The sequence below is a fragment of the Microcaecilia unicolor genome, chromosome 3 (assembly GCF_901765095.1).
Source record: "Microcaecilia unicolor chromosome 3, aMicUni1.1, whole genome shotgun sequence".
In the NCBI taxonomy this organism is placed as follows: Eukaryota; Metazoa; Chordata; class Amphibia; order Gymnophiona; family Siphonopidae; genus Microcaecilia; species Microcaecilia unicolor.
Genome location: NC_044033.1, coordinates 92,921,674 through 92,940,524, shown reverse-complemented (window position 1 = coordinate 92,940,524; position 18,851 = coordinate 92,921,674). Strand labels below are relative to the sequence as shown.

At 41.3% G+C, this 18,851-nt stretch overlaps 1 protein-coding gene across 4 annotated transcripts in view; it reads left to right on the top strand.

Annotated features, from left to right (window-relative positions):
• LOC115465597 (protocadherin Fat 4-like) overlaps positions 1 to 18,587 on the top strand; it is a 204,670-nt gene extending 186,083 nt beyond the window's left edge. For all 4 annotated transcript variants that reach the window (XM_030196179.1, XM_030196180.1, XM_030196178.1 and 1 more), the window contains 2 exons: positions 15,873 to 16,045; positions 17,864 to 18,587. In XM_030196179.1, coding sequence (XP_030052039.1) covers positions 15,873 to 16,045; positions 17,864 to 18,063 — 373 coding nt within the window. In that variant the 3' untranslated portion in view covers positions 18,064 to 18,587. The remainder of the gene's footprint in view (positions 1 to 15,872; positions 16,046 to 17,863) is intronic.
• The last annotated feature ends 264 nt before the right edge of the window (positions 18,588 to 18,851 follow it).

Sequence of the window (18,851 nt, the reverse complement as noted above, 5' to 3'; positions counted from 1 at the left end):
AGGTTGCCAGTCTGCAAGGGTATATACTTGACAGTGAAATCCCAGGCTTCAGTAGGAGTGGGGGAGAGGGAAGGGCTCAAGAGGCATAGAAAGAAGCATGAGATTAATAAGAAAACCATATAAAGAAAAATCATTATCTGCTGCAATCACTCATAATTATAATCGAGCAAAACTAGAAATCCTAATGCTGGTCAAGGTTTATTCAGAGGGCCCAAGGAGATCCTTATTGCTCACAAATGAAATCAATTAATTGGGGTCAACAAAAAACGAATTTGTCCTTCTGATAGCCTAAAATATATTTACATGCACAGATGTTAACACCAGCTTTAAAACTGTTATTAGTGATCGCTCCTTAGTATAACATATCTTTGACCATTAGCACTAGTATTCTATAAAGAAAATAGGCACCTACTATTCTTTATAGAATAGGCTTAAAATTGATGCCATAACCAACAGCTATAATGGGCATCCTGCTATAGAATTACCATCAACACCTACAAATATGCTGATTATTTTCAGCAGAGGTATGTATACAGGGACATATGGCTGCACGATCTTATATAAATATCATGAAATAACAATTGAATATCACTAAAACATCTTAAAAAATTATTATAGCTGGTAGAAACAGCAATTTTAAACTCTATTTTGTGCTCATTTTTCTACACTAAAAATAATAATAATAATAATAATAAATAAATAAATACACTTTCTGTATACAATACAGATGGACAAATTTCAGTGAGGATATCCTGTTTCCTGATGAGTTCATCTTAACTGTTGTTGTAATATAACTTGGGAAGCCTGGTGTTATAAAGATGATGGAATAACAGCTACCACTTTAATAGCAACAGTAGCTTTACCCTCTGATAAGGTCTGAATTAAAAAAAAAAATTTTCAGAGGAAAGAAAAAGTTTTTCGTGGGTTGCAAACTTGTGTTTTTCCGGACCTATCGAGGGAAACTCAAAAAAAGCGACAAATTTTTGCAAATGAAACAAGATGTCTTGCAATTAGGAGCAACATTTTATCTCAAATTTCTCTGTAAATGTTTAATTACATATCAAGCTGTGAAATATGTATATTTTGATCCTGACCAATTGTCTTCCTTTTTAACAACAGAAAGAGCACCTGTTTAAGAGTAATCGAACTTGAAACATGCCTATATCTTAATTGAGTTAGATAGAATTCTTTTTTTTTCTTTTCCTATTATATTTCTCCAAGTAAGCGGATATTGGACTCCTTGAGTGGACTATATCAAACTATAATGGTGGTTTATCTAAATTAGAGAACTGAATTTGTTTAAGGATTTAAATGTATAGTGGAAATTTCCTTTGCAAGTGATATGCTTGTTTAATTATTGTATTCAGTGTCTTAAAAGATGAAGGATAAAGGATTTTTTTTTTTACATTAAAAGAAGTAAATTTGGATTGTAAGGATTGTTTGAATGCATGCTCTCTCCCCGGGTATAGCCAGCTCTGCAATTCTTTTTTTTTTGTGGGGGGGGGGGGGGGGGGGGGCGCAGAGGGTGGACCGGGGGGGAGACGCAGAGGTGGACCAGGGAGAGAGCCTGTTGTTAAAAATTTACCAGCACACCACTGTGTCGTCCCAGTTACCGTGAGAAACTCCTGCAATCTTTGACTGGCCTGTAGTCCTTGGAGATGTAATGTAATTACTGCTGACTGCACACAAGTCTGAGGCCTATTCAGGCAGTAGGCCTTAGCATGAGAGTTGAAGTTCACCTGAGTCTGTATCTTTTAAAGTCAGGTTAGTGTATACTGCTAAGTCACATATATAGTGCTTCATGTAGGGGCCTTTTGCTTCCACATTTCCCCCCCTTTTCAAGGGATTCAGCTCTAAAAGGGGCTGAATGGCTTGAACCACTAGCTAAATAACAATAGTATGTGTATTCCTAACCCCACCATGACAGGCAAATTAGCAAACAACATAAAATGTTACCATTAGTACAACATATGCTAGTTCTGCTGATATAAAGTGATTCAGTGACATACCTTAACACAAACAAATATGTGAACATGGAGCATATGAAGTGGTATTATGGTTTGTTTTTCTTAAATGGGATTAAACAATGTCCATAAGAGATGCAGTTGAGTGACATGATAAATGAATGTCATTAAAAGTCAAAATGACTTATCAGTCCACAGAAAAGTCACTGGTAACAAATTTGGTAATGATGAAATGATGTTAGCAATTTTGATGTTGATGTTTAACATACCAAATGCCCTTAAGGGTCATGGCATGGCAACAGCCAGCCATCCTTTGGATACAGACACAGTTCATCAAATTACAGGCCAGTTGCTGGACTTAGGATTGAACAACAAATGAGTAATGCTACCAACAGGCAATGGTATGAAAGATGCTGAATGTCATAGTAGTAGCTGCATATAAGTATGTAGTGCATAGCACAGTCTGTCAAACGGTAATCAGTCTCTGTTTTTCATCATATGTTTACCTGAATCTTTATGCTGCATAGTCAATCTCCAAATAAGGAATGTTTAAACAGTGGAATGTAACAAATGGACAACATACAAAATGGAACAGTTGAGTGCAACATTAACACCATAAATGAAGGCAACAAGTGTCAACAGCAAATTAAACATGATACAGATTCATTGCATTGTGAATTGTGACAATAGGTGATGTGAGGCAAAAACCACACAGTGTATGAAAAGACATGTTTTGGGTTGACACCGAGATGTATAAGTGACATTTCAATAAAGCAGCTTTATTAGAATGATAGCTTACAGTTGGAAAAAAATGACAGGATTTATTTGCACTAAAGATAATGAATATCAAGCAAAGCAATAATCAAGCAATAAAATAAGTTACCAAGCAGAGGACCTCTAAACTGCTATGTTACACTCACCAATATACTTGAAACGCTAAGCTGGTGCAAGTCACACTAAAGGGTGAGGAAAAGGAATTCACAGTATTGGTACCTTGTAAGAACTTATAGTTTGCATATGTGTGGTAATGTGAAAAGGAATTACTTCAGATATATGTACTGCTTCAGGTGTTTGTATATAGGGTTAGGTAAGGTAACTCTTTGAACATACAAGTCAAAATTATGTATGTGCTTTGCATTGTGCACCTGGATAGGAGACCTTTGATATCTTAATTCCCCAGCATAATTTTACTTCATGAGTGAACGGGCACATACAAAGACACACGCATCCTGATAGAATGAAGGCCTGACTATGATGTCAGTGTAGGCCTTTAAGCAAGAGAAACCTTTGTGAGCCTTAATCGTATCCCTTGGTGGATGTTTGGAATATAGGTGGACACACATTGCAATCACAGTATCAGCTATCAAGATGCAGCACTATTATAAGCTTCTAGAATAATTCTGCAATTGCTTTAAACTAGCTTACTATTTGATATGCACTAGAAAAAAAAACATGCTTGGCATCTGTGATCAATGCATACTGAATTCAGATTTGAAAATGCATGCAGTGAAAAACAACATTTAAATCAAAAATGGTATTTACATTTGTTTTACATTACACGTGCTAAAAGGCATGAAGATAATTATCCAATTAATTGGGGGTTTTTAAAACCTCTAAGCCTTTTTGGCAGGTAGGCCAATGAAAACTGTAAAGGCATACATGTATATCTTTCCCTGTGAGCCTGTCTTAGACGTAGGTAGGTAACATACAGGTGACTTGACTTTAGTTTATAACCACGAATTGTTAAACAAAATGTCACAAGAAGGATATAGGACTTATAACATCACCTATTCTGTATGTTTGCTGAATCCATGTAGATCACTTATAAAGAACCTCAAGAAACCCCTCCATCATAACAGGACTTAGAGTATGATACAAGAAAGCAGAAAGGATTTATTTATGAACTGCCCCTCACCCCAATCCTGGGACCCATTGCATCAGGCATCATTTTTTTAAATTTATTTTGGGAGATAGAGCACACATATTCCAACAGTTAAAGGATTTGATGCAAGAATACCCAGGCTAGCAGGTTTGCCACAAGATTAAGGAAGGGAAATGGTATACCTTTCACAACCAACCAGCACAGTAGGGAAGGGACATAGGTCAACCAAAAACAAGTGGAGTTTCAGAGATCAATCAAAGTCTTAAATCCAGGAGGCAAGTATAATAACTACAGTCAAAGTCTTTATTGCCAAAGAGAACAGATACAGGGTCCATGTTTCGGCAACAAATTGCCTGCTTCATAAGTCTAAGTATCTACATTAAAAAGACATGAAAATAGATGCATAATATAAAATAAATATAGTGAGGAGAAAGTGACATCACTTTCTAGGATGGCAGCATAACTTCATAGCTCCGTCAGGGCACAGTGTTTTTGAGCTATAATTCTGGGGGAACTACTACTACTACTATTTAGCATTTCTATAGTGCTACAAAGCGTACGCAGCGCTGCACAAACATAGAAGAAAGACAGTCCCTGCTCAAAGAGCTTATAATCTAGTAGACAAAAAATAAGGCAAACAAATCAATTAATGTGTAGAGGAAAGAGGAGAGGAGGGTAGGTGGAGGCGAGTGGATACAAGTGGTTACGAGTCAAAAGCAATGTTAAAGAGGTGGGCTTTCAATCTAGATTTAAAGAAGAAGCCTTGAAAAGTTCCGCTATACTACAGACCAGAACAAGAAATTGAGACCAGAGTCAACGAGCCTTCTAGAGGACGGGAAAAAAATGGCGACGATTCTGTGTGACTCGGAGGAGGAAGATCAGGCAGCAGCCCAAGCGAAGCAGGCTAAAGCTACTAGAATAGACATGGTGGGCTGTTTCAAGAATTAAGAGCGGACATGGCCAGGGTCCGTCACAATGTTCAAGACACTTTGAAAGATATTAAAGTGGAGATCAGGGAAATGGGTGCCCGAGTGGCCACTCTGGAAGAATCGGTGGAAACCATGCGGGGGGATGTCATCCCTCTCAAAAGCTCTCTTACTAAAGATGATGTAATTTAAGAGCTGAGGGAACAGCTGAAGGACCTAGAAAACAGGTCCCAGCGCTGCAGCCTGAGATGTAAGGGCATCCCTGAGACAGATGCATTTAAAAATTGCATGACTCATTTTTGCAAATACTTAATGAATCCATCGAGTGGAGGTAAGGTCTTTGATTTTCACGTTCAGCGCGCCCATCGCAGTTAGGGGCCTATATGCGAGGGAGCGCCTCAGCATATTGTGGCTTGCTTCGCTGACTTGCCCACGAAGGAGCGCATTTTGTCTAAGCCACGCCAGCAACCGGACATCAGCTGGCAGAACTGCAAAATTGGCATTTACCAGGATTTGGCATGGTCCACATTACAGAAGTGTCACTCTTTCCAGGAAGTTACCCGTTTTTGCAGGCTTGAAGACTCTACTACCGTTGGTTGTACCCCTTTGCTGTGTGGCTGACTGTCAAGGGGAAATCATGTAAAGTTAAAACAGTTGAAGCTTGGACAGCTTTGAGAGAACTGGGCTATGAAAATATCCCTGATCCTTCGAAATCCCCGCCATGGGAGTTTACACCTTGTGGGGATTCAGCATGGCAGATGGTGGTGGGCTGTGGAAAGAAGCTGTCTAAAGGGGCCACCTGAACCACCTAAGCAATTTCTGCTGTGTTCACCCAGATGATTTTGAAATGTTTTCTGCTTATTTTGCTATGCTATTGTGCATTTGTATGTTTATGCATTTCTCTCCCCTCTCCTCTTTTGAGTTGAGGTCAGGGGAAGGGATAATTCTGGAAGATATTTGACATATGTTGTATAAGGGGATGGAGCCTTTTGGGATATGGATTTTGAGTTATCAGGCTGTGGGTATAAAGTGCTTAGATGAAGTATGGATGGGTTGGTCATGGCGGGATGGTGGTTGTGTCTGTGTGGGTATGTGTGTTGGCGAATGAGGGCATTGGGGAAGCTATGTACAGTGAATTAAAGGTGGAGTTTGATGCTTTCTGGGGAGATTGTCCATTCCTCATGGAGTGGCTGATCCTAAAGGGAGTAGATCACTGAGTTTTTACGATAGAGAGAGGGTGAATGGGGAGGGGGCGAGGGTGAGGAGGCTGGGAGAAGGGGGAGGGAGAAGAGTAAAATGTGGACAACTGGTTGTAAGTGAGTTTGGGGTAGTCTTGGGTGGGGTGGTGGTGGAGTCTTGGAATGTACATGGCCTTAATAACCTGGGGAAACGTGGTGTGGTCCTTAAGGAGTTGGGCAGATTGCAATGGGACATTGTCTTCTTGCAAGAGACACACCTTCATCCCAGAGATGTTCATATTCTATGCCGTCATCCCTTCAGAGATGTGGCGGTCCATCAGGAGGGAGGTAAGCTGACGGGGGGTGGCCACTTTGCTTCGGGAAGGTTTGGTTTTACTACACATCAGTAATTCAAGACCTTAGTGGTCACTGTTTAGCTTTCAGGGGGCTATACCAAGGTAGGGAGATCACATTGGTTAATGTGTATGCCCCGAACACAGGCCAATTAGAATTTTTCCAGACACTTCTGGAGGAACTTCAAGGGTTTTGTTCTGGGGGGTGGTGATGGGGGTTGGGATTTAATGTGGTTCTGGAAGTGCAATTGGATCATTCCTCCGGGGGTGGGCACTATAATCAGCCACACTGGAGAACTCTGAGGGAATCTTTTATGGGATTGGAGGTAGTGGATTGTTGATGTTTAATGCACGGGATGCAGCTTAACTATACTACTACTACTACTATTTAGCATTTCTATAGTGCTACAAGGCATACGCAGCGCTACACAAACATAGAAGAAAGACAGTCCCTGCTCAAAAAGCTTACAATCTAATAGTATTTACTCGTATGCAGCTTGCAATTATACACACATTGATGGTCTCTGGGCTCATCACAATTTGTGGGGCTTCCTAGGAGAGGCAGAAATTGGGACTATTCAGATATCGGACTACGCCCCAGTTTGGATTGCACGTCAAGGGTTGGGTGGCCACAGGGGATGGGGATATTGGAGACAATGAATCCTTGTTGGGAACGAGCAGATGTGCTAGGTGGTGCGTTCTGCCATTCAGGACTTTAGACAGATCAATGATAATGGTGAGGTTGGTGATGGCACTTTGTGGGATGCATTGAAGGCAGTGGTTAGGGGGGTGTTTATTCAGTGGGGGGCTTGTAAGAAGATGGAGAAGGAGGAATGCACTTTGTGGCTGCAAAATCGTCTGCTTGTTCTGGATCGCCAACTTAAGAGATCTCGGGACCCATTGGTTCTGAAGGAGCTTCGGAAGATAGTCCTTTCGAAGTATGTGTTGGAAAATGACTGCCTTGAGGTGAGGCTGGGCACCTCAGGGTTTGCATGTAAAGAATTTCTTCATATGATATACCATTATTATATTCATGGCTAAGACCCTGGGTCGTTCTATTCATATCACTTCCTGGAATGTTTGTGGGATTACATCCTCAGTTAAATGCAAGAAAATATTATCAGCTTTAAAATGGCATAAAAACCATCTGCAGGAAACACGGCTTTCCCTTGTGTAACATCTTAAATTGCAACACCACTAGGTGGGGGAGGAGCGGGAGGAGAAGCAGTGCTGATACATAAATCACTAGCCTGTAAGACTATATTGTTATTTAAAGACCAGGATGGTCATTACGTGGGGCTACAAATGAATGCAAATTGTGGTCATTTAAAAGTTGTTACGTGCAGAATCCAACCCCACACGATATGGTCACTGCTACTTGTGTAGCTCTTAATAGTTTGATACATGAGCGCATCACCCGCTCTGTCTTATACCGCAAGTATACATTTTTTAAAATTTGGAGACAGGCTGGAAAGCTGTCGTGCAAATTACCAAACTGCGGGCAGCTGTCCTGTTTTATTCTAGCTTTACAGACCCTGGGGGGGGGGGGGGGGGGGGCTTTAAATTGGGAAGACCTAACAGAGACTTTTTGTCAGTATTTTTGCCACTTAGTTTGTATGCTGCGGGTGCAGTTAGCCGAGAGAGATGAGACTCATATACAGCACTATTACAGTCCTCTCACATCCCTCGACTGAAGCTGTCCAATCCCTTAACCACCCTTTAATAAGAAACAGGAAAGGAACTACAATGGGCTATTCGAGCTTTGAAGCTTTTTTTTTCAGCACCAGGTTCTAATGGATATAACTTCGTGAATTTATAAACTACAAAGCCAGATGGTGGCCCACTGTTAGATTATTATAACACTGTGGTTGAGGATCACAAATTCCCACTTCACGCTAACATGGCTCTTATTAGCCTTCTACCCAAACTGGGCTGGGATGCTATATTGCCAGGGTCATATCACCTAATATCCCTTATAAATGTGGAAGTTAAGATTCTATCTCGGATTCTGGCAGACCGGCTGGCTCCTCTCTTACCTCAGTTGATTGATAGCAGAGGACCAGGTAGGGTTTGTTTGTGATCAATGTCCGTAAGGCTGGTTCTGGCAGTTCTTCAGTGGTGTGTGCTGGATGACTCCCTATTAATTGCAAGTCTTGATGCAGAGCATGCGTTCGATTAGGTCCACTGGGCCTTTTTTGTTTGTTACTCGCATCGGGTCAGTCTTCAGGGCTGGTTTCTACAGGCCATTCTAACAGTGTATACTTCCCCCCCAGGCATCTCTGCTGGTGAATGGCATATGTACATCTGTTTTTTCCCATCTGTTATGGAACCAAGCAGTGCTGCCCAACTCTCCCCATTAATGTTTCTCCTATCCATAGAGCCCCTTTTATGTGTGATCTGTGCTGCAGTGGAGGTGAAAGGTGTATGTTTGCAATGACATTCTTGGAAAGTGTTGGTGTATGCAGATAACCAACTGATTCTCAACATTCCCTTCCGTACTTGCTTCATCTGATTACACAATATGGAGCGCTAAAAGACTTTCAGCTGAATTTTACTAAGTCTCTGGTGCTTCCACTTTCCCTGTCCCTTAAGGCTGACTGGCAAGGGATGTTTCCATTGCAGTGGGCTGACTACTAGATCAAATACTTGGGGGTCTACATACCATCTGATATTAAATGTTTGTATACCAGTAAAGTGTTTCCTTTGTTTTAGATACTAAATGGTTGCTACATCTCTGAGGCACCTATCCCCTTTCCCTATTAGGTTGTATTTCATTGTTTAATATGCTGTTGGCTCCCCGTTGGCTCCATGTTTTTCAGATGTTGCCTCTATATTTGAAGAGGCGAGATTGAGCGGGGTATTGAACAGAGAGAGTAACAATGGTTTCTTTGGAGGGATGGGCACCCCAGACTCCCTGTTTCGACCCTATAAAAACCAAGATCTCATGGTGGTTTGGGGGCTGCTAAATATTCGATATTTCACCATAGCCTACTCAATAAGACATATTAATGATTGGCTCACAGGTAAGGGGATATTCTCTGTGACAGCCTTCAAAACCTCCCTGGCTCCTCAACACACATTAGTTGGCTGTTGCACACTATTCGTGTAGAACTGATCCTGTGTTATATCAGAATCCACTATTACTCTCAGCTAGAACTACCTGAGATGGCTTTGTAAATGCACCGGCAATGCCATACTTATTTTCATAACCCTGACTTCCAACAGGCTCAGATTCTTCTGCTTTTGCCCATTGGAGTACTCTGGGTATATCGTACTTAAATCCTGACTGATAAAGGCAAACTGAAAGCCTTTGATGAGCTATGGATAGACTTTAAAATACCACATACAGACTATTTTGCTTACACTCAATTGTCTCACTATGTTTCGGGACTAGGATGGAGTAACTAAGTGAGGATATTCAAGATACCATAAACACAGCTCTCACTTTGGGATCACACAGTTTGGTGCCTTTTTGCTATTATCATCGTTATCTACAGGACACAACTGAAGATCTGTATTACAATAAATTGGCAGCTGCTTGTTCTCTGATCTAGCAGTGAGAGTCACCCCAGATCAGATAAAGAACAGTTTATTAGGCGTTAAACATTTTTCACCTTCGGCGCAACTCTGGAAAATACAATATAAATTTGTTCTTGGGCTTCATATTTCACCTGCTAGAGCACGCCGGACCTCTTTTGGACACTCTGGGGCGTGCCCTAAATGCAAACATGATCCTGCGACTTTAAACCGTATGTTTTGGGTTTGGATGCAGATTCTTTATTTCTGGTTTCAATTGCTGTCCTTCATATGCAACACAACAAAACTAAAGAATGTAATGGACATTTTTATTTATTTTTGTTACATTTGTACCCCGCGCTTTCCCACTCATGGCAGGCTTACATGGGCAATGGAGGGTTAAGTGACTTGCCCAGAGTCATAGGAGCTGCCTGTTGCCTGAAGTGGGAATTGAACTCAGTTCCTCAGTTCCCCAGGACCAAAGTCCACCACCTTAACCACTAGGCCACTCCTCCAACTCTTCCGTTGTAAGATTCCCTAATGTGGCTGTGCCACATGAACTTTATCTGACCACAACATCACTTTGTATTTGTTTACACCGGAGTCTGTAATGCCTCTCCGGTACTATGTAAGCCACATTGAGCCTACAAATAGGTGGGAAAATGTGGGATATAAATGTAACAAATAAATAAATAAATATCTTTGCAGTGGACACAGAGGATATTGTTGCCACCATTGATGCTTTTTGACATGTTCCGTTGCTCTTTGTCTTCGCCACCAGGGCTACAACCTTTTCTCAAGCGAACCATCTTAATTGGGGAAAAAAGTTTTTTTACCTTGTTGACGTGAGCCCTCAGCCCCAGCATTCTCATGTGGTGCATTCATATGATAGACCTATTAAAGATGGAACATTTTGACATCATGGACATATCCTCGGAAAGAGGTCAACACTTTCAACGGACCTGGGAGCATTTTTGGGATACGCTACAACCCACTGCATGCAGCAGAATTCTCAGTCGGACAGTTTCAATGGACTGTATTGTTATTGTTTATTGACCCTAGCAGCAGTGACCATTTCACATCTGGGGGGATGGTATAGAGGGGGAGGGGTTGATTCTGTGGGGCAGGGTAGGTGGGAAGGTAGCGATATTTGATCAAAATGCTGTTGTTTTGCATTGTCTTTTGCCAATTTTGTTACTTGGTTGATTATTCTGTTCTTTTGGCTTTATTTTAATAAAGATGATTTAAACATAAAAATCTAAACATGTTGAATGCTCTTTCTGGTGGAATTCGGTTCTGCTCATTTACAGATATGAAACAAACACGCATAATATTAACAATGGTTTAGGAATAATTTATGTGGATGGACATGATTGAAAAATCACATGTTAAATGAAGATTCACCCTGAGCTCTAACATCTTACAACATTTTAGATTCATATTTCCTGTATTGTATTTCACATATCCTCAATATCAGTGCTTCTCAAGTCCGGTCCTGGAGTACCCTTGCCAATCAGGTTTCAGGATATCCACAATCAATATGCATGAAAGAGATTTGCATATAATGGAGGCAGTGAATGCAAATCAAGTTCATGCATATTCATTGTGAATATCCTGAAAAGCTGACTGGCAAGAGGTACTCCAGTAATGGATTTGAGAAATACTGCTCTATATTGTTAGTCTTTGTCAGTTTGAACAACTTAATTTTCTTATCATATCCACATGTTAACACTCTTATTTGTATTTAGATGTTATATGTTCAGTGTAACTTGTATTGCTTTATTTCTAAATAAGCAATAAAAAAATTATTGGGACTGAAACACAAAGAAAGATGTATTTTTTCCAAAAAAGCAAACATCCTTGAGCAGCATGTCCCCTTTCCTTTCCCTTCCCTCCCAGCCATGAGCATCATGTCCCTCTCATCCCCTTCTATTCATGGGCTGCATTTCCCCCTTTTCCCTTCCCCCTCACCAGTTTTTTTTTCAGCCCCTTCCTTGCACCCCACATTCTATGCATCTTTTTTTACAGCCCCCTCTCCATGCATCCACAGCCAAGAGCCACCTTTTTTTACAGTCTCCTTCCTGTATCCAAGGCCATGATTCACCTTTTATGGTCCCCCTCCCTGCACCCACACTCCATCTACCTTTTTTTTGTTCTTCCCCCTCCTGTACCCCCACTCCAACCACTTTTTTAGAGCCCTTTCCCGGTATCCACAGCCATGAGCCCCCTTTTATACAGCCCCCCTTCCCTGCATCCACAGCAAGATCCCCCTTTTTTTACAGGCCTCACTCTGCATCACCTCCCTGCACCCACACTCCATCCACCTTTTTTACAGCCCCTCTCCCTGCATCCACATCCATGACCCTTTTTGTACAGCCCCTCTCCCTGCATCCACAGTCAAGAACCCCCTTTTTACAGCCCCCTCCCTCCACTCACACTCCAGCCACCCTTTTTACAGCCCCCCTTCCCTCCACTCACACTCCAGCCACCCTTTTTACATCCCCCTCCCTCCATGTCTGCCTGCACCCATACTCTATCTTTCTTTTTTTACAGTCCCCCTCCCTGCACCCAGATGACTCCATCCATCCACCTGCCCTTCCCTTGCCCCTCCCCCCCCCAGCCACAGGGTGCCCGCCATGACCTAGCTTAATGTGCCCTAGTGGTCTCTTTGGTGCAGAAAAGAATCCCACTCTTTCTTTCCCCCTGCTGCTACTGCCACATCTTCAAAATGGCTGCTAAGACTTCAAGGGGCAACCGCTTGAAGTCTCGACAGCCATGTTGAAGATGTTGCGGTAGTAGCAGTGGGCAGGAAAGAGTGGGTTTCTTTCCTGTTCCAAAGAGACCACTAGACCACCAGGTTGTGTTAAGTTAGATTAGTGGAGGGCTTAGAGGCTTGGAGGGGGCAGGCTAGCCTGCCAGCCAATTGGAGCTTGTGTGTGCTAGGGAACAACCAACTCTTGCGAGTCAGTGTGAGCCAGCTCCAGCACACCACTGTCTAGGGATGTCTTTAGTAAGGTGGGGTGAATGATTAACTCAGCAATGGTCAGCATTAATAATTCTATTTATTTGTATTTAGTAGAGATCTGTTTTCTGCATGTGTGTCCACAGAAAAGCATTAAGAGTACATATTCTGCATTTATGCCAATGATTTAATTTTATATGAAAGAGTAATATTGGATATTTAAAAACAACACTCAATAAATAGACAAAGCACAGTTATCTGAGGCAAAGCTATCACAGTGAACACTGTATATTACAATTATGGAAAATCCTAGAAACATATTCAGCATCTTATGACATTTATATCCCCTATTAGCCCGAGTAGAACTCAGGGTCAATGTGGCTTACATAACAATTAGAAAAGCATGAACATGTTCAAAATATATTAACAGAAATTAAAATACATCATATAATGTTAGACCAGTAAAATTTGATTTAGAAACAGATGTATTAATTTTCCAATGTTAATTGTACATATGTAGTGGTGGAGGTGGGGGGGGGGGTCACAAGGCTGAAGATCTGCCTGGGGCATCAGATAGCCTTGAGCCAGCTCAGGGAGAGGGGGAGCAAGAAGGAGGATGGGTAGAGATTAAGAAGAGGTTGAGAGGCAGGATGAAGAAACTGCGAAAGGGCAGACAAAGGTGGAAATGGGACTGGGAAGAATTTGAAAGAGGATCAGTAGGAAGCTGGATAGGGGGTAAGAGAAATAAGAAAGGGCCTAGATGTCAGGAGGGTTGAGTGAGAGGGAAAGAACTGAAGCTGGTGAGGGAATGAATAAGAGGAAGTTAGATGAGGGCCTAGGAGTGGTGAATACAGAGAAAATGGAGGATGATGGACTGAGTGAAAGACAAGAATAGGCTTGGAAAAGAGAGAGAGAGAGAGAGAGATCAATGGGAAGTTTTTTGAGAAGTGAGAATGGGAGATGGAAAGTTGGTAGGTGAGAAGTGAAAAGAGGGAGATTAAGGACTGGATAGTGAGAGAATAGAAAATTAAAGATAAAGCCTGAATGGAGAAGCAGAGAAGAAACAAATGGAGAAAAATGAAAGGGAAGAGCAGTGTCAAATGTAGAGAAGAGATAATAAGTGGAAAGGAGACACTGGAAAATAATTTAGGAGAAGATTGACACTTAGAAAAATAAAATGCCCAGATAACAATGAAAAAAGTAGTAAATTAATTATTTTTGTTTTCTAAGGATCAGTATGTGTCTACTTTGGGAAATGTACATCTTTTCTACATTTGTAGGTTGCAAAGAACAGGAGAAAATGCATTTTTCTCTTTTAGCAAAATATAAAGCACTGCTTATAGAGTCTTGTTTTCTTAGGGGGAGGGCTCCATTTTCATTTGCTTGTTTTTTGTGGTCCCCTATTCTGTATCAGGTGAGGGTCTGTCCATTTTCTGCATATGTGACTGAGGGGAAGGATTTGCTAGCATGCAGTGTTTATATAGAAATTTGAAACAGTCCACATCACGTCACTAGAACAGTCCAGCTTGTTCTAGTTTCCCAGTAGTAGGCATACTGGTGCTCTAGGACTGTCTTTTTTTTTTTTTGTTACCTTGTACCCTGCGCTTTCCCACTCATGGCAGGCTCAATGTGGCCCAGAGTCACAAGGAGCTGCCTGTGCCGGGAATCGAACTCAGTTCCTCAGTTCCCCTGGACCAAAGTCCACCACCCTAACCACTAGGCCATTCCTCCACTGCAGTAGTTTGAGTCCTTGGGGGTTAGGGCTGTTATGATGTTGTAAGTTTGCAATATAGGTTCAAAGTTCTTTTTGCAGGGTTTTGTGTTATTTCACAAATGTCTGAACCTACTTTAAAGAGGACTCTGGGGCAAGGGCCACCAGAGGCAGGTCTTAGCCCTTGCCTACCAAAATAAAAATGCTCAAGACCAGTGGTCTCCACATTCTGTAGAGTTACCATACCAGGGGCGTAGCCAGACAACAGATTTTGGGTGGGCCTAGGCAAGAAGTGGGTGGGCACCAAGTGTTCTCCCCCACCACCAAAAAAAAAATCTCTCAGCTGGTGGGATAACACTTCTTTCCACCTTGGCAGTGGCGCTAAAAACTGGAGAGTAGCGTTTTCGTTACCATCAGCTGGCAGAGATTGGGATCCCACCAATTACCACTAAACATGTATTACTGTTGGGTGGCCTGAGCCCTAACCCCAAGCCCACCTGTGGCTACACCACTGTACCCTACAAACGAAAACCTATCTCCTTTAAACAAAGTGTCTAGCAGTAGAAGAAGAGAGTATGCTGCCCCTGAGGTGATAGGCACAATTTGAATTTTTTTTTTGTATGGTGAGTTGAAAGGGGATAGCTCCATTGTTGAGGAATGTGGAGTTTGTGTGCAGAACTGGAGGTTCAGGGTTTATACTGAGATTCAGAGGTAGCTGAAACTGGCTGGGGGTGGGAGGGTTTCTTTACGGATAGAAGGCCCTGGTGTCTTATATTAGTAATTATTGTATGTGGTGGGAAGGAGTGAGTGATGTTACAGTGGTGAGTATGATGTGCAGAAACATCACTTTGGCTTCCCCCCCCCCCCCCTCCTGCAATACATACACCACTGCTGTATGGACTCTGATTTCCCATGGTGAGAATAGCTAAGCAGAACGAGCTTCTAAACATGAATATTCCCTCAGGAATTGGGAGCTATTAATGAAAATATATGAACCATTGGCTAAATTCTCTAAAAGGACATAGTCCCAGCTACTATATGGAAAAATACCCAAAGATATAGTTTTTCAGAGTCTGTTTAAATCTTTCCATGGTGCTTTATTTTCCTTAGGAGTGGAGGAGTAGCCTAGTGGTTAGTGCAGTGGTCTTTGATCCTGGGAACTGAGTTCAATTCCCAGTACAGCTCCCTGTGACTCTGGGCAAGTCACTTAACCCTCCATTGCCCCTGGTACAAAATAAGTACCTGAATATATTGTAAACCGCTGTGAATGTAGTTGCAAAAAAACTCAGGCAGTATATTAAGTCCCATTTCCCTTAGTAACATTTTCTAAATTTAAGAATGCATGAAAATGATTTATTACATACCACTCTTTTTTTTCAGAAAGAGCAGAGTAATTTCATGTAATAACCTGGAAGACCAAAGTGAAAACGTGGTGTCAAAAGAAAGATGGGACCACCATGATCTCGACACAGCTATGTTCATCAAAACAAATGAACTGGCAAAACCCGAAGTTACTGAAGGGGTTGCTTATATGCAAGAACCTATTGTAGAAAGGTAAAGCATGTTATTTTCATTAGTGAGAGCCTGAGAAATACTGCAAAATGACTGCACTGCCAAATATAAGGGGCCCTTTTACAAAGCCGTGGAAGGGCTACTACGGCAAATTGGCCCTACCACCATGCTGCTGCAGGAGCCCGGCGGTAGTTCGTGTGCTCCGTATGCCATTTGTGGTGCTCAGGAAAAACATTTTTTGCGCCAGGTTAACATGGAGCCTTTACCACCTCCAGGGCTTCCCAGGAAATAGCCACGCAGCTAGTACTTACTTACTGCACGGCCATTTCCTTCTTTGAAAAAAAACCCCCAAACTCCTTTTACCTGTTGTGGTAAAAGGTGGCCTCAGCATGGTGCAAACATGCATGCTGACACCACTGCAGGGGTCCTTTTATCTCAGCTTGGTAAAGGACCCCTAAATTACTTATTTTTATAAATTGATATAATACCTTCCAGAAAGATTTCCCTCAGCACTTTCCCCAGAAATACTCCCCTTGGGGCTCATTTCCTATGCCCTCCCCCCCCCCCCCCCCCCAAAAAAAATAAAAAAATTACGTTAAAAATACAGTAGCTGACAGAAATGTGTTTTTGCCTCTAACGGAATCTTTTTTTCAAAGTCCCTCTTTGCCTTCCTTATCAGCACTTCGCATTTGACTTGCTGCTGCTGCTTCTTATTTTCAGTCGGATCCTTCTTCCATTTTCTGGAGGATTTTCTTTTAGCTCTAATAGCTTCCTTCATCTCACTTTTTAACCATACCAGCTGTCGCTTGGCCTTCCTTCCTCCTTTTTTAATACATGGAATATAATTGGCCTGGGCTTCCAGGATGGTATTTTTGAACAGCATCTATGCCTGATGTAAATTTTTGGCAATCGCAGGGGTCGCAGGTGCCATTTTTAACCCAGGAAATGGAGAACAGGAGCAACTGGGCACCAGAAAGCTAGGACTGTGGGACACCAATAAGAGCTGAAGCGGGGGATGGGGGACTCTGTCTAGGGATCATTTGGGGGCGGGAACTAGTATAGCTGGCCTCAGCCTTTGCATTGGCCTTGTAGCAGGAATTTATGTGTGCCTCAGGCTAGGTGCTGATGGTGTAGATTTTATTTTTTTCAACCACAATGCGTATTCCCTTTGTAAAACACAGAATACATGTCTGTGTTTCTGGCCTGCTCAAACCACTCCCTGTCTTTTAGCTATGCCTCTTGCTATCTAGACATAGTGAAGATTAACCAATGTAAATAGCAGCTTTCTAGGATCTACACATTTAAAAGCTGCTAATCACATGGGATCACTTCTAAAATAAGGGCTTATATCACTCTAGTACATGACTGATCAATCCGAATACAAGATTTTCTAATAATTAAGAATGAGCATGGAGCCTCATTTCAAAAGTTGCAACATCGTTATTCCTTTATTCTTTGTTTTGTTTTTCATTGACACTTAAAATCAATAAATAAAAATAAAGCAGAAAAGAAAATAAGATGATACTTTTTTTTTCACAATTATATACTACAGTTATATTCCGCAATTACCACAAACAGTTCAATGTGGATTACAATAAGAATATAGGAAAACGTCTGAAGAAATTTCTGATCTGAAGAAGAAGGTATTTATTGCCTTTGAAAGCTAATCAGAAATGTATTGTTAGTCCAATAAAAAGTATCATCTTATTGTATTTTTTTTGTTTTGTTTTATTTCTGTTTATTACCTTGAAAAATAGACTAACATGGTTACTACATCATTTTATCCAGCAATTACAATCACTATGCAAGACCTTTGATATTTGTTCTATAACTGGCATTCTTATTTTCTGACTTGATACAGCCTTCATCTGTGCAAGAAGAAAATGCTTCTATGTTTGCAACATTTCCACCGATCCATACCCAACAAACTAGAAATGAAGAAGATAAAGAGGCAGAGAAGACACTACAAGGAGTAAGATTTTCTGAAGAGGCAGTTATTTTGGAGCCAAAGGAATGCAGTGACCCAGATTGTGACAGTGGCACTGTGAGACACGAGTGAAAATAAGGCACTTCCCGATTTAAACTGGCGATGATGAGGGAAATAAAGATGACCAAGACATAATATTTAGAATAATCATAGGAAAGAAGAGATTCTATAATAATTTTCAATTTCTTTCATGTTCAGAAGAGAAAGGATCTTTTAGTAACAGATGAACATCAAAGCTTTAAACATTGAGAAACAAGGGCCTACAAAATAAGAATGAATGGCTGGATTTCAAGGAGCATAAACTGACTCATATAGAGATTCATCAGTCACAGGGAAATCAATATTCAAAAGTGCTGTCGGAGTTACTTTGGATGCTAATTGTACAAATCTGTGGTTTTTGAAATCCTTCCCTATGCTCTGCTCCTACTAAGTTATTAAATTTTGTCCAGCTAGATAGGGATAGAGTTGAATTATAGCTTAGCTGAACAAAGCTGGTAGTGATGGAGTCGCCAGCTTTGATCCTGGCAACCTAACTTCAATTCCCACTGCAGCAGTGCAGCTCATACACATTTATGAGCAAGTCACTTAACCCTTCATTGCCCCAAGAACAAAAAAAAACTTAGATTGTGAACCCTCTAGGGACAGAGAAAGTACCTGCCATATAATGTGTACAGCGATGCATTCATCTAGTAGCACTATAGAATGATTAGTAGTAGTAGTAAGGGCTGTCCTAAAGTTATTCAGATAACTTTTTTTTTCAGTTATATCTGGAAAATCTTGATGAATATCTGGTTAAAGTTCCTGGATAAAATTATTTGAATAAATCTAATGCTTGTCAGTTCGCTGAATATTTGCCTCAA